General features: G+C 35.0%; 2 protein-coding genes across 5 annotated transcripts; both read right to left on the minus strand.

The window, feature by feature from the left end:
- Nucleotides 1-1,148: 1,148 nt before the first annotated feature.
- Nucleotides 1,149-6,741, minus strand: LOC124825420 (endo-1,4-beta-xylanase 1-like). Of its 3 annotated transcripts, XM_047298025.2 has the most exons (8): nucleotides 6,583-6,741; nucleotides 5,676-5,866; nucleotides 4,878-5,245; nucleotides 4,640-4,796; nucleotides 4,057-4,409; nucleotides 3,693-3,870; nucleotides 2,994-3,530; nucleotides 1,149-2,503 (listed from the first exon to the last, which is right to left on the minus strand). In XM_047298025.2, exons 2-8 carry the CDS (start codon nucleotides 5,757-5,759, stop codon nucleotides 1,388-1,390), a joined length of 2,793 nt encoding a protein of 930 aa, XP_047153981.2. In that variant the 5' UTR covers nucleotides 5,760-5,866; nucleotides 6,583-6,741; the 3' UTR covers nucleotides 1,149-1,387. The 3 variants fall into 3 exon arrangements, with proteins under 3 accessions (XP_047153981.2, XP_047153985.2, XP_087955432.1); XM_047298029.2 differs by lacking the exon at nucleotides 5,676-5,866 and having other exon boundaries at nucleotides 6,583-6,736; XM_088099306.1 differs by lacking the exon at nucleotides 6,583-6,741 and having other exon boundaries at nucleotides 1,150-2,503; nucleotides 4,878-5,121; nucleotides 5,676-6,425.
- Nucleotides 6,742-7,324: 583 nt separating this feature from the next.
- On the minus strand, nucleotides 7,325-13,059 carry LOC124825421 (Pseudouridine synthase family protein). 2 transcript variants are annotated; one of them, XM_088099309.1, is made up of 10 exons: nucleotides 12,784-13,059; nucleotides 11,512-11,838; nucleotides 10,194-10,265; nucleotides 9,866-10,024; nucleotides 9,691-9,738; nucleotides 9,528-9,608; nucleotides 8,592-8,708; nucleotides 8,377-8,478; nucleotides 8,109-8,267; nucleotides 7,325-7,917 (listed from the first exon to the last, which is right to left on the minus strand). In XM_088099309.1, the coding sequence occupies exons 1-10, from the start codon at nucleotides 12,823-12,825 to the stop codon at nucleotides 7,543-7,545; spliced, it is 1,482 nt and encodes a 493-aa protein (XP_087955435.1). In that variant the 5' UTR covers nucleotides 12,826-13,059; the 3' UTR covers nucleotides 7,325-7,542. The 2 variants fall into 2 exon arrangements, with proteins under 2 accessions (XP_087955435.1, XP_087955438.1); XM_088099312.1 differs by lacking the exon at nucleotides 11,512-11,838.
- Between the last annotated feature and the right edge of the window lie 1,034 nt (nucleotides 13,060-14,093).

Genomic DNA, 14,093 nt, shown 5'->3' on the forward strand with positions numbered 1-14,093 from the left:
CTAACTCAAGTTGCATGCTAGTGTAAACTTGCTTTTAATAACAATATTTATTAGGGCATCAAAATAAATTTATGTCGATAGACTGGTTTGATAAACTAACCTAATTAATTCGATGAACAAGTTGAGTTAAAATGTGAATATTTTCATCAAAGCTTATTTTGGTTAGACTTAATTGGACTCAATTTTATTAGTTTGGAGGGGATTTGTCATGGTAGGTATATTTTATTACTTAAATTTTATAATTGATAAATTATAAAAAATAAGTTTGATACATATATTGTTAATTTCATATTTAAGGTTAATATTTTATGGGTATCGGTTTCTTTATGAACTTACCTATTGTTATAACTTATACAATTTATTTTATTTCTATAATTGACACACTTCGTTATATTTGTAATATATATATTAAGGTACAAAAAACAATATAGATATATTTAGTTTATAACTATCAAAAGCATTTTATTAATATGTTATACAAAACTAAATCATTTTGTTATTTTAATTTTTTATATATTTAAAAATAGCTGACCACTCATAACTCACTAAAGACTGGGGACTTAGAATTTTGAATATAGATTGTTTCTTTTTTACACCCGCAATTTTCTTGGGATACCTCTCATATTTAAATTCCAGAGAGTCTAATCCAAAATCTATGGAGGTGTTAAAATAATCATTGGGGTGTAGGAAGGTAGAACCTTGAATAGGTGTCAAATAGGCTTGGCCCAAAACGTATTTGCCCATTATAGACTAAATCGAGACAGCTCCTTCCTCCACCCCCACACACTGCAACGTGCACCCCGTGCAGTAATGAAAATAACTTATTTATCCTTATCTTTTTCTTTTCATCTTCTTTGCTTTTGTTCTCGCTAGTGCATTCTGAATACTATTAAAGAAATATAAAAGATTATGCAATTAAGAATGTATATTTATTTTTATTTCAAAAAATATAATCTGAAATTTGTATTCAGGAGCATACATTCCGGAACGTTTCCGGATTATACATTTATGAACTAAAACTGAAAATCCTAAATATTGAAGTTTTCAAGTGTATGGGGAGTGTAGGTTAAAATTATGTAGGTGCAAGAAGAAGATGCCTTAACCCGAAATCACAAGTAAAAAGTTTGAAATGAAAAGCAATTAATAATAGAATGAGCCACAGGGATAGGATTGTACGCTGTTTATTAGTTCAGACCAGTATCATTTTCATTTATTTTTCAGTTCTTACAGGTATATTTATAAAATGGTGAAACAGTATTTTTCTTTTTTGATGAGATTTTGTGAAGTTGTGCAGACTGCAGACAACTCAAATCCACAACAATAAACCAACAACATAGTGCTTCATCCAACCCAAGGATATAAAAAAGACAGCAACATCATAGTATGGTTATAAATCAATGGATACCACCAGTGGCGTGTCACCTTTGTCAAGAACAAATGTCTTAGAAATTTTCTTTGATGGGGTCACAACTTGGACATTGTATGTTCCATGAAAGCCTCTTAAGTTGTATTGGCCTTGTTCATCAACATGGCCACGGCTGTGAGAGAGCCACTCCTGTTTTAGAGCTAGAAACCTTTTCCCTGCCTCATTGATGTCACCTTCTGCATTCACCAAGTGTGCATTGTCCCTACTCATAAACAGCTCCCAAAAACCCCACAGCATTATGCCTTCTACTGCAGGATGAGCCATGGCTTCACGCAGCATAACTTCAAGATCATCTGCTCTGACATATTCATTGATGGAAGACACATCAAGCTCAGTGAACCATATAGGCAGACCAAGAATACCCAACTTGTCAAGGGAAGAACTCACAATAGGCCCTATTGGACTATCTATGTGGCCTTGTATTCCAATTCCTCCAACTGGGGCACCTTGCTCTTGCAAATCAAGAATATGATGGATGTACTTATCAGGACATGATCTGGTGTCACATCCATCCTCAACATGATAATCATTCACAAAGAGTGTAGCAGAAGGGTCTAGCTGGTTTGCAGTTTTGAACATGTTAGCCCTTATATCCTTTCCTAGCCTATCTTGAAAGAATGAACCATGCAGCATTTCATTGTTGACATCATAGTGACTAAACTTGCCCTTGTAACGAGTCAGAAGCCCGTTTAGGCGGTTCTGGACAGCCGTCATCAAATCGTTGTTGTTCAGTGATTTGATCCACTGCTGAACCACTCCATCCACATCCCAGAAGATACAATGACCACGAGTTTGAATATTGTGCTTCTGACACAGGCTTATCAGATCATCAGCATCCTTGTAATTGAAGTTCCCTTGTTGTGGCTCTGTCCAATACCACTTTAACTCGTTTCCAAACACAGCCCAGTTAAAATGCTTCACCATGAAGTCAACAAAGTCTTCATTGTCAATGTTTGATCTACTGATGCATGTTCCAATTGGGAAATCATTCTGTGTTTGTCTAACTTGCACTGAGGTGTTAGCGTAGCTGCCAGAGTCCAGCCCAGAGAATTTCAGTACAACCTCACGTTTACGTATCTGCAGTGCAGCAAGTCAGTATAAATTAAAATGCATACAAAAATAATGCAGAACATCACTTATCTTAGCAATGAAGAATGGAGAATTGAGGTGATGATAAAGTACTACAGTCTGAAATATATGTAACATTAATTTCCAGCATGGAAAATTTTGTTTTGTTCATATTTAAAATTATGCTTTTTAGTAATCGTAAGCCGATTTTAGAGATTGAGCAATTCATGATATATGTAAAACAAAGGGAGGTAAACACGTCTCGGTATCATACATCAATCAATCCTTCGGACAGGTTAATGGTAAATTTGCTGATCTATATGCAGGCACCATGCCTGAGCATTAACCTCTAGAAGTTATTATATCATCTGCATATAACTTATTCTGCATATTTTATTCTCTTTTTGTTCGAGTATGGCCAAGGGAGGGGTATTAAGCAAACAAATTCAAGTGCAAGGCAATTTGGGAACATTCCATATGTTTCTGAAGCTATTCTCACCTTATCTGTTTGGATCTTTAAATATCTAAATCTTGCATGTCTATCCACAGGAAAAATTTGAAGTCCAGCCACCATTAAGTCTACACCAGAAGCAGGACCTTGGACATAAACCATAACCTTTGATGGCTGTTTTTCAATTCTGAAGGACCCTCCTATTTCATGCCACGTGTCATCAGAAACCTCAGTTTGTCCTCCATTGACCCACTGGTTGTCAACACCAAGAGCAACATTCACATTCTGTGGCCCTGATGATCCTGAGCCAATCCGGACCCAAGCAGACACTTGATAAGTCAAAAAGAGTTTCACTTTATCAGTGATGATCTGGGCTGGACCCATCCATGTTTGTGTTCGATTAGTTACTAGGATATACCGCCCATTTAAGAGTTCATGAGGACCAAGAGAATCTCTTGCCATTGGTGGAATTATATGTGGTGAACCACTTTTAACACTTAAAGTGCAATTGCCAAGGGGAAACCATCCATTGGTGCCATCAGCTAGATTGCTGTTTTGAATTATATTAACCCCAAAAGTAACATTCTGCAAAACAAAATCAACTTTTAGGTGCTTGTAACATAGAATTGAAAGCACAACCAAATTATATAAGCTTTTGCAATGCTTGTGCAAAACAAATGTTCAGAAAACACTAGCATTAATGTTATCAAAGTAATTTACGAAATAAGAATGCTGCAAATGTACAACCTTTACATCTGGTGGGGTTGAAGGAGCTGTTTTAGCTGCGTGCTTTAAGACCAAATTATTGAGAAGAATGTCAGTTCCTGGAGGGGGGCCCTCTAAGTAAAGGACCACTTTTGATGGAGAACCATTTAGAAGGAATTTTCCCTGCAGAGTAACCCAATCCTTATCTGTTGCCTGCAAACTTCAGAACACACCAACTTTGTTCAGCAAGCGGAAGAAATGTTAAAGTAGCATGCTAATGTTAATATATCACTAAAACATACTACAAATTTCTTTCTGTTTTGTTTATCAAGATTCAAGAATAATAAACAGCCATGCTATGCATCAGATTCTTGTACAGTGATAGAAAAATAAGACAGATACTAACTTTGCAATGCCTATATACTGTTCTTTAAGATCTGGTGCTTGGACCCACAAAGTAGCCCGTACATCAGCAGTAGAGACATTGTTTCCAAAAATTCTAACTAAAGCAGTGACCTCATAGGCCAGTTTGCGCTGCACGCGTCCAGTGATATCTTGCTGAATTCCATTCCAGTTCTGTGTCCGTTCTGTCGCAGATGCAAAGAATTTCCCTGATTTTGGAACAATTTTTCCATCATTCATGGAATCATGCAACACAATCTTGCAGCCTCTTCCAGACCAGTTATTCAGACCATCATCAAATTGCGGGTTGATGATGATGTTCTCATCTCCCGCTGAAACACATGCTGGGCCTGTGGTCTTTTAAAATAAGAGGAAAAAGGTACACTTAGTAAGTTGAAAACATACAGATTCGACAAGACTTATAATTACACTAACAAATATTTATTGCAATTTCAATCAGACCACAGAAGAAGTAATAACCAATGCACAAGCATGAGCTTGATATTTATCAGAGTATTAGACTATGTCAGTATGTAGAATTGCACAGAGAAATAACATTTCCATGAATACATAACTTCATAACCTACATCATTATTCGAAGTGGAACAATTTATTTCTACTGATCGTATGAGAAGATCAACTCCTGGAGCAGGTCCTTCCAAGTAAAATACAACCCGATCAGGCATAGTTGATAATGAGAATTTCCCTTCCAACTTCTCCCAGCTATCCTTATTAACAGAAGTTCTGCAGAAAATCATGGTAATGTAAGGGCGTTTTCCAGAATTTCTTCAAAACAAGGAAGAAGATACAATGAAATCACAATACCTTCCAATGAACAAGTAACTAGTAGCTGAATCGTGATATTCTAGTTTCAGAGTAGCTAGAACATCACTAGATCCCTGAGAAACACTGGATACTCCCACACAAGCCAAAACTGTGTAAGTGTAACCAGTGGAAATTCTGTCTGTGATGTCTTGCTCAAGGCCTTGCCAGCATTCCTTTCTGTCAGTAATAACAGCATAATTAGCACCCAACTCCATCGATATTCCTCCTTGAGCACCTGATTCAGCTGAAATTACATAGCCAGTGCAGGAATTGAGATGCCAAGAGTTCAGCCCTCTAGAAAAGTCATGATTAAGTAAAATATTTGCACCCTTGCTCCCACTTGAATCAGACATGTTTCCTGCCATGATCTGTCAAAGAAAGAAAGAACTCTGTGCATGATTTATACAGGTTATGTGTTTAGCATATTGGGAAGAACTCCCCTAATTCCCAAATGTGACCTTCCATAACTTTTGAACTGTATATATTGTTTTATCTGCTGGCTAATTAGATTTGTTTTATTTTGCCATAAGAAAACTTAAGAATGAAGCTTGTAATGGTCATCTGAGAGGCATGATCTCAGACTCCATCCCTTGTGAAGCTACCAAATTAGGCAATGTGGTTAATGCAGGACAACCTTCATTAATAAAAGGAATAGGCTAACTAATCAAGGGGTGCTAAAGCAGAAATGCCAGAGGCATGAGCAATTCATAACTAAAAAAACAAGAATCATTAAGCAAAGACAATCTGAAAGATTTTAAGCTTTGACACAGAAAGAAACTACCCTCAGTGGTAGGATACCTGAGATTGAGATTGGTTATGCTTCCTTTGAGAGTGAAACTTAGAGATTCTGCTTGTGAAGCAGCACGCAGAGAACCTCTTCATTATATACCCATTTGCTCAGCAAATTTGTGAGTGAAGGCTACGGATAACACGGGGGCCAACCAGAAAACTTGATCCTTCATTTGGATATATTATTATCCAACCAAACCCTTTGGGATAAAATGAATTTAAAACTCAAACAACATTAACAGACTCTTTCAAATAAATCAAATACCTAAAAAATTAAAAAAATTAAAAGTAGCTTTCTTGAATTTCCTTTTATTCTGCCTCTTCTCTCGTGCCTCACTAGTGCTTTTTGCTTTATCTTGCAGATTAGTGATGCTTGAATTGGAATGGAAGCCTAAGTAAGGATGAAGGATAGGAAGTTAAGGATGAATTCTTTGGTTCCTTAATGGAATATTAAAAATCTGATCCAATTGGATGAGTCTTAGATTACAAGATTTTGCAGTGTTAGGTGGAATTGGCTTTTCAATCCGTACTTATAACACAATGGATCCAATTTACTACGTATATATATGAACATACAAACTTGAATTGAATTGCAGATATCCAACAAGACACAACAACACTACTGCTACTGTAATACAGTCTCTATAGCACCTTGCAACATTCAAATTCCAACGAAACCAAAATCCTAAACCCTATGTTTATATCCTCGTACTAAACCTTTAAGTCACGTTGCTCTTAATCTACAAGTAAAACCATGTTTACAAGGCTTATTATTTATATTATAAGTTTACAGTAATAGCTCGCAAGTGTGTGAATATTTGGAACCATGCAATTGAAATAAAATAATAAATGATAGAATATGATTTTTTTTAATAGGAAAATTATGGAATATGATATGACGCAGTGAGTGGGTTACCTAAATCAAAATGAAGTAGTTGTTGTGTGTGTCTCCGGTTCGGTTCAACAAGAAAAGGAGCGGTTCGTGCGATTAAGAGGTGGTGGTGCTGTGAGAAACGCTGCGTTTCATGGTTTCGGGAGATTCTGATTTTGGAGAAGTATGTGCCATCTAACAGTGTTTTTCAAATTTTAAGTGAAGACATAAAGTTTAAGATTTCAGATTCAAAGGATTGAATGAGACCGTTAAGCATAAAAAAATCACTCAGCAATTTTTCTCTTAAGCAGTTTAGAGAAAAATATTATAAAAATGAAAATCACCTTGTATACTATAAATTAACTCATACTAATTACATAATAGAAGTGCAGTCCAGTGGTAATTTTTAACATACATAATAAAAATGTTTTTTTCTTAAGGGCGTGACTTTAAATATTTCTAAGTAAATATAAAAAAAATAATCTTCTTGATACATCAATACACATTGTCATTATATATTTTAATAATGTTTTATCGAGATATAAAAATATAAATGCATATTTCTTCATTTGTCATAAATGCATTTTCATTGTTCAATTCCACAAAGTTCATTATCGGAATATACAACGAAAGCTTATTGTTGTGAAGTCAACCTTAATGCAAAAAACATTTTTATTGCGTATTTCAAAGTATACAATGGAAGCAAATTTTAGACAGTACATATCTTGATATGATCTGGTGACCAATAATAAAAGTCTCCAGAATATGAACAAATTAAAAACATGAGTACACTGAAGCAGATATATTCAAGTCGTCAAAAAGAGAACTTTGACAAATCAAAGAAGTTTCAGTATGTTACTTCAATGTACTTGGACTTCAACCTATGATGTAGTAACATCCGAAATTTTGAACAGCAAAGTATACATTTGCCTAAACTATTAAATACTAGTGACCACCATTTATTTTCCCTTGAGTTGATTAACAAATTGCATCATGCAATTAAGTTCAGACTAAATACGATGACATAAGATTCCAACTAATTCTCATGTGGGATGGCATTGTTGCCACAAATCGAAGAACATCAGGCTGCTGGCTGAATGAACTCTGTAGTTCTTCTGAACTATTGTTCAAAACTTGTAGAAACTTAGCGATGTTGGGGAGCACAAGTTCTCTGCAGTGAAGATGCAATAGAGGAACCTTCGATAAAACACTTCCCTTCTGAACATCAAGGCCTTCTGGCCTACGCAACTTGTATGGTTTTCCAGTTGTTGGCTCGATATCGATTCGCGGCATTTGTTTCCATCGGCTGTGCACAAACCAGCCATACTTGTAGTCACCCACTATTGGTGTGCCAAGTGCTTCAGCGCAATGGACGCGCAACTGGAAAATGGGAACAGAAATCACATGAACTCTCTTGCTAAAATATTACTTCGCAAAACAGAAATATATTAAAACAGGGAATTATTTTAAAAGTTAACTGATACCATAAACTTACCACATTGGAACAATACAGAATTCATCATGTAGTAAACAGAGAGATAGAGAGAGAATAGAAATTGAAACCAATATACCTGATGTTTCCTGTAAGTAAGAGGACGTAGCTCCACCCACGAGCATCCATTTATCTTTGGACCAAGCACCCGATACTCAGTTACAGCCTCTTGGCGTGGTTCTACACTTGAATGGTGAGCTAGTATTATCCTCTCAGTCTTCCCATCATTTAGAAGCACCTGGAATAAGAAGGCTTACAATCAACACACTAGAAGGTAGCAGCCACTAAAAACATGTTATCACTGAATGCATATAGAGAAGAGAATAAAAATGAAAGAGATCATAAACCTTAGAAAGAGGAGCATGAATTACGCCTTCCTTCTCTTTGGGAGTCCCTATGACCAATGCCCAATACCTCTGATACGTAGCTTCACATGCATCATTCCAAGCCTAAAATAGCCAATTAATGTTACAATTCAAATGAAAATATCAATCAGTTGTTCAGAGTGTTTTCAAAAATTCACTAATTAAACAAGACGTATTATTTATTGTATGTAAGGCACCTTACAAGAAGATTTGGCATTGTTAATGTTAGTGAACAACCATTGGAGATGAGATGCACTATCTTTAGTTCTCCCCAGTAAAAGGATGCCACTGGTCTCTCTGTCAAGACGGTGAACCTGAAAAGGCCAGTAAAAAATTATGTATGTATCTTTAATATGAAAAAACCATTTGTACTGAACAACTTCACAGTTTAAAACATATTAACAGAGTAGAAGAGCTGAAAATTTAACTACACCATTTGACATTATGAAGAAAATAATCAGGAATTCAGGTTAGTTAAGAAACATTAAGCAAAAATCTTCAAATTTTAAAAGCTTTACATTGGTGAATGAAATACTTACATTTAGTGTCATCAATATCTATGTATTTTTAAATCTTTTCTAGTTTCAAACAAACTAAACTATAATATTTCTTAGAAAGTGGACTTTAAGCCTAACTTAACATCATAAAATCTTTAGTCACATCTTTAGTCGGTGTACTATCTCCAATACACCTAATCACATCAAGGACTTGACATCTTGAACATGGGACTGTAAGAAAAAATTCAAACAACAACAGATGTAATAATTGTTAGAGAAAAGGACACAAGCAGAAAAAATATTCAAAACTCAATAGACAGATTGAGTAATTGAGAGTCTATATCTCTTTTTAAGCATAGGACATATTCTTTGTCATGGTTTCAATTATAGGACTGTGCCTCAAATGAATCTATTCCTATTGATAGTTGGCTTGAAGGTTTGTCATCCAATGAGAAACCGGGACTAAGCCATGAAATTGAAAAAACCATTCAGAGTGGCCACAGATCTTCTTCTGCTAATATTTTTGTAAAACTGGAAGGGCAACATATCTAAATGAATAAATATCCATTTGTTAGATGATGAAATATATGCCAAATCGTTCCACTGTAATGATGAACAAGAGTTAGAGTAGTTTACTAGTTTAGGGCCCTCATCATAATCATAGGACAGTGCAGCAGCTGCCAATGCGTCCATGCTATTGTGAACTGGTAAACTCCCCTAACAAAGTATAAGCAAGAAATTAGAATCACATAATAAACTCAGTGAATTACTGTAAATGTGAAAGAATAGAAATTTGAACCTTAACCGGCAACTTTGGAGGTTTATTAAGCACAATAATAGCTGAGTCCTGAAAGTAATACATTTGATTGCATTTCGCAATAAATAAAATTTATTTTAATGGAATTGAATAATAAGAATAGCAACAAAAGACTGTAAGAAATAAAATAAATTTGATATTGAACGAAAGGGTATACCTTGTAAATCACAAGCCTTTGCAGATACTTAATTTCGTCAGCATTTGGATATAGTGTTCCACAAGGAATAGCATCATATCTTTTGGAAATCCTAGTCTCAGCAATTGATACAGGAACGTGAACTCTGGCACCACGTTCCATCACTTCATTAGGTCTAATCTGCATTTAAGCTGTACAGTTGTAGTATTATTAAACCTAAAACAAATCTAAGGCAATTGACTAAAATCTGCTGTTGAAAAACTGATACAGAGACAAAGGGGGGAAATTACCCAAAGTGGTTTTTTCATAGAAAACAGTGAATTAACAGGATAGATATAGACATGAATACCTTTCGCATGGATTTCATCAGAGTATCTTTCCGAGTGTAAGAGTCAGCAGCAACTAGGTCCTCCATTTGCACCTAGAATATGAAATTAGCAACCAGGCCTGTAAGTACACTTATCTATTATTTTATATCTGACCATTAAACATGAACTGAATAATATTTAATACAGAAATGTAGATGCTAATATCTTGTTAGCTGTTTCAATTTGCAAAGCAAATAGAGTTTTACAAGAATATCCCTTCAAATGTAATAGCTGATGTCATCATAAATAGGAAGGAATTACTTCAAACTATGGATGAAGATAAAGAGAGGGAGGCAAAAGTAAGAGCTCTACAAAGTTAGGAAAATTTTAAAGAAAATAGGCAATAGTTATCATGAAATAAACCCTTTGTTTGGGTATGAAGTTTGCAAGGAACAAGATAAGACTTCTTAGTAACCTTGCGTTTGGTTACATGCATAAGAGGAGGAGTATTTGGCCTCCTTTTCTTCCCTCAAGCCTCCTATACAAGGAATTCCTTAGACTATTTTTAAAACACTTGTACTTTGGAAAGAAAAGTCATTTATATGCAAAAGCCTTATGTGCTAGTGAGAAGTGGAGAACTTCTCTCTTTTAGATTCTTATCTTCAGAACTGTCTCAAGTAGCAGACCAACTTGCTTATCTCACAGAGTTTGACTGGCACGAGATTTTTTCTAATTTTTAACTTCTAAGTCATAATCTTGGTTAGCTTATTGAGCACTGGCTCTATTATTTATTCTTACTTTTTTTCTTCTTTTATTGAAGGTGAAAGCACCAAGTTCTGTTTGTGGGAGACGGAAAGCACCAAGTTCTGTTTGTGGGAGACGGGTGGGTGGATAGGTGTGGAGACTCAACCTCACCAATTCTTCCAGAAAAAAGTCCCAATAAAGATTGTACAACCAATTTAAGGCAATGACAAATATAATAGATTAGGCATCACATTAGTATTATCAATTCTGGGTTGCAGAAAATAGAGGAAGTCCAATAAAAAGCTATATCATATAGCGGAAGTCACATAACTGTTGAAATATATGATATATCAATTCTATGTGTATATAAAGATAAGCCGTCTGCAAATAAAATTTGGCATTGCATTAACTCAGAAGTTCCATTGGCAGAAGAATTATCAAACATGACAAGATGAAGCAGGACGCATGATGCAACTATAACAATGATAGTCAACGCAATAAGAGTTGCAATTTGGAGTCAAGAAATTTCACTATACGATAACACTATGGCACCTATTTAACAACACTGCAGCAGCTAAAATAAAGTGTAAATACAATAAAGTACAAGACACTTACAAGACCCTCTCTGAAATGGGATTCAATGACAGAACCCCATGTACCCTTGAAGTAATACTTAATCCAATTGACAGCAGTAACATAATCACGCTGTCCAGGACCACTATTTGAGCTCTTGGCAGGCAAGGGGTGGCCAGGAAAAGGAGGCAATGATAACAGCTGTCTGGGTTTTGGACCTTTTTTAGGAGCATCCAGGCGAGCAATATTGTTAGATACTCTGATTACTGGTTTAACAGAAACAGGCCTTGGGGGTTGAATTCTAGAGTAGTGCCTCACTACGAACAGCAATGTGCAGCTATTACTATTATTACTCACATGATTCAACATCTGTAGCCAACAAAGGAAAACACTAGTTCATTAGTAGAAAAAGATCGGCTGTTGGGCCTTTATTTCTTTATTCAAGATAGAATGTTCCGAGAGTAATCACATTCGCAGGTACAATCAGTAAAAAGGTAAAAGTTGAACCAGAAAAGTTGCAAAAAAGGCAGTACAAATGTTTAACAAATGAGAAAGCTCGCTATGTTGTTTAAGGATCGTGTTCTCACTTTCTTTTCATTTATTAGTAGTTACTAAAAATTGGCTTTTCATCGTGCATGTCATGTGACTTTTTTGTCAAGATACTAAAGATAACTACTAAACAGATTATCCAAACAATCAAAGTTGCGAAGCGTTAGATTGCCTTAACATACTAAAATTTACACGATGCCTGGATAAACCTTCACCCAACATCAACAAGAAAGCTCAGCTTGTGAAAAAAACATGCTTGGTAGTTGGTTAAAGTCAGACATTTCTGAAATCACTAAATTTGTCCTTCACAGTGTGAGGCATTGATAAGTTAATCTTAAAAGAACAAATAATTGTAAAGAGATTTCTGAAATGGCATTCTTCAGACAAATGCATTATTCCGTTAGCTTGTTTTGAAAAATAAAATTGTACAAGTCATCTTTATCCTCTGCCTCCTCATCCTCGTCCCTTCTCTTCTTTAAGTTTGTCCAACTGCCATCATTTGCCAAAAGAAAAGTAATCTGCTTCATCAGAAAACTCACTTATCTCATGTTACTCAGCCTCGATAAACAGCTTATGGCCAAACTGATTCAGATAGACCTGGCCGTGAAGAATCCAACCCCTTCTTCCAAACAAAACCACCCCACCCAATCACTATCTCAGCTTCAATGGCCCCAAATCCACATTCCAAATAAACTTCAATTTGAGACATTATGTGGTTTGTACAACAATGAAGAGGCGATATTTAGTGGATTAGGAATGGGTTACCTTAATTGAAAGCTTCAGAGCGGCTTTATAATAGGGTTTCATTTGGAGCTTCGTCTGAGCCTTTGTTGGGGACGACAATAGGGCTTTGTCGGCCACAATAGGGTTTCGCCAGCGCCAGGAGCTTGGTTTCAATGACTGCGACAAGGGTTTCGCCGCCGATGACGATAGCTTTGCCGGAAAAAGGGAATTCACGACAGTGTGAGAAAAGGGAACCGCAGTGTTTTGTGTGAGAGATGATAGTGTGAGAAGAGAACTCCCGGGCTTCTTTTTTCTGACCGATTTTGAAAGAAAAATAAAAACATACTATTCAAATCTTAAAGGAATCTTAAAGGGTTAAATATGTTTTTAGTCCCTAAACTATTGACAGTTTTTGGTTTTCGTCCGTCTTTCAAAGTAAGGTACAATTTAGTCCTCAATTTTTAAAAAACGTTCGTTTTAGTCGAAAAAACGAACGTTTTGAGGATTAAAACGAGGACTAAAAACAAAATTTTGAGGACTAAAACGAACGTTTTTCTAAAGAATGAGGACCAAATTATACCTTACTTTAGAAGAGGGACGAAAACCAGAAACGGCCAATAGTTTAGGGACTAAAAACATATTTAACCCAATCTTAAAACTTTTTATTTGGTAAAATATGTATTCTTTTACAGTACATTTAATATAAGATAATAATTTTATTTCTAGTAATTTGAAGTTGAGAAAATTCTTATATGTTTGATTAATTTTCAGAAAATGTTGTTTATCAGAAATATTTTTTTAATTATATTTATTACAATTTTTTTAAGGGGTGTGAAAATTTAAATTCTTTAAACTTTGAGTTAGACATACTTGCATTGAGGGAGGTTCATATAATAAAATTTTAATTTGCGGTGTTTGGGAGAAATCCGCGATAAACATAAAAAAAAAATTAAAATTAATTCTTCTTTCCTTCAACAAAAATATTGTGTAACACTTATTAAATCTTTAATACAGTATATTAAATATTAAAGTCAGTGGAAAAATTCTATTAAAATTAAATTTAAAATCTGTGCCATAATACATATATAAACATTTCGAATAATATTAATAGATACATAGCCACTTAGAAAGAATTCAATCAATTGTAAAATATATCATGGTTATCACAACTTGAAAAATATTATACATTTATAAGAAATGTCTATTCTACTGAAATGTAAACGACATTAAAACATATTTGTGGACACGGTTTTTTTATTATTAACTTTGATTTATTAAAAAGTGTATTTTTTTATGTCATGGATATCTGTAGTCAAATTAGGATATAGTTGATTTTTTTATGGAAAAAATCA

Source organism: Vigna umbellata, chromosome 1 (genome assembly GCF_029865625.1).
Source record: "Vigna umbellata cultivar VRB3 chromosome 1, Vumbellata_1.0, whole genome shotgun sequence".
Lineage (NCBI taxonomy): Eukaryota > Viridiplantae > Streptophyta > Magnoliopsida > Fabales > Fabaceae > Vigna > Vigna umbellata.

Excerpts from the sequence above, each read along its gene's own strand:
- LOC124825421 (XM_088099309.1), bottom strand. The coding sequence starts at position 12,825 with ATGAAACCCTATTATAAAGCCGCTCTGAAGCTTTCAATTAAG. Across the intron at positions 9,739-9,865 it reads AAAGGCTTGTGATTTACAAG|GACTCAGCTATTATTGTGCT; the intron begins GTATACCCTTTC and ends TATTACTTTCAG. Across the intron at positions 7,918-8,108 it reads TTACTTACAGGAAACATCAG|TTGCGCGTCCATTGCGCTGA; the intron begins GTATATTGGTTT and ends CCCATTTTCCAG.
- LOC124825420 (XM_047298025.2), bottom strand. The coding sequence starts at position 5,759 with ATGAAGAGGTTCTCTGCGTGCTGCTTCACAAGCAGAATCTCTAAGTTT. Across the intron at positions 4,410-4,639 it reads GTTCCACTTCGAATAATGAT|ACCACAGGCCCAGCATGTGT; the intron begins GTAGGTTATGAA and ends TTATTTTAAAAG. Across the intron at positions 3,531-3,692 it reads CAACCCCACCAGATGTAAAG|AATGTTACTTTTGGGGTTAA; the intron begins GTTGTACATTTG and ends TTTGTTTTGCAG.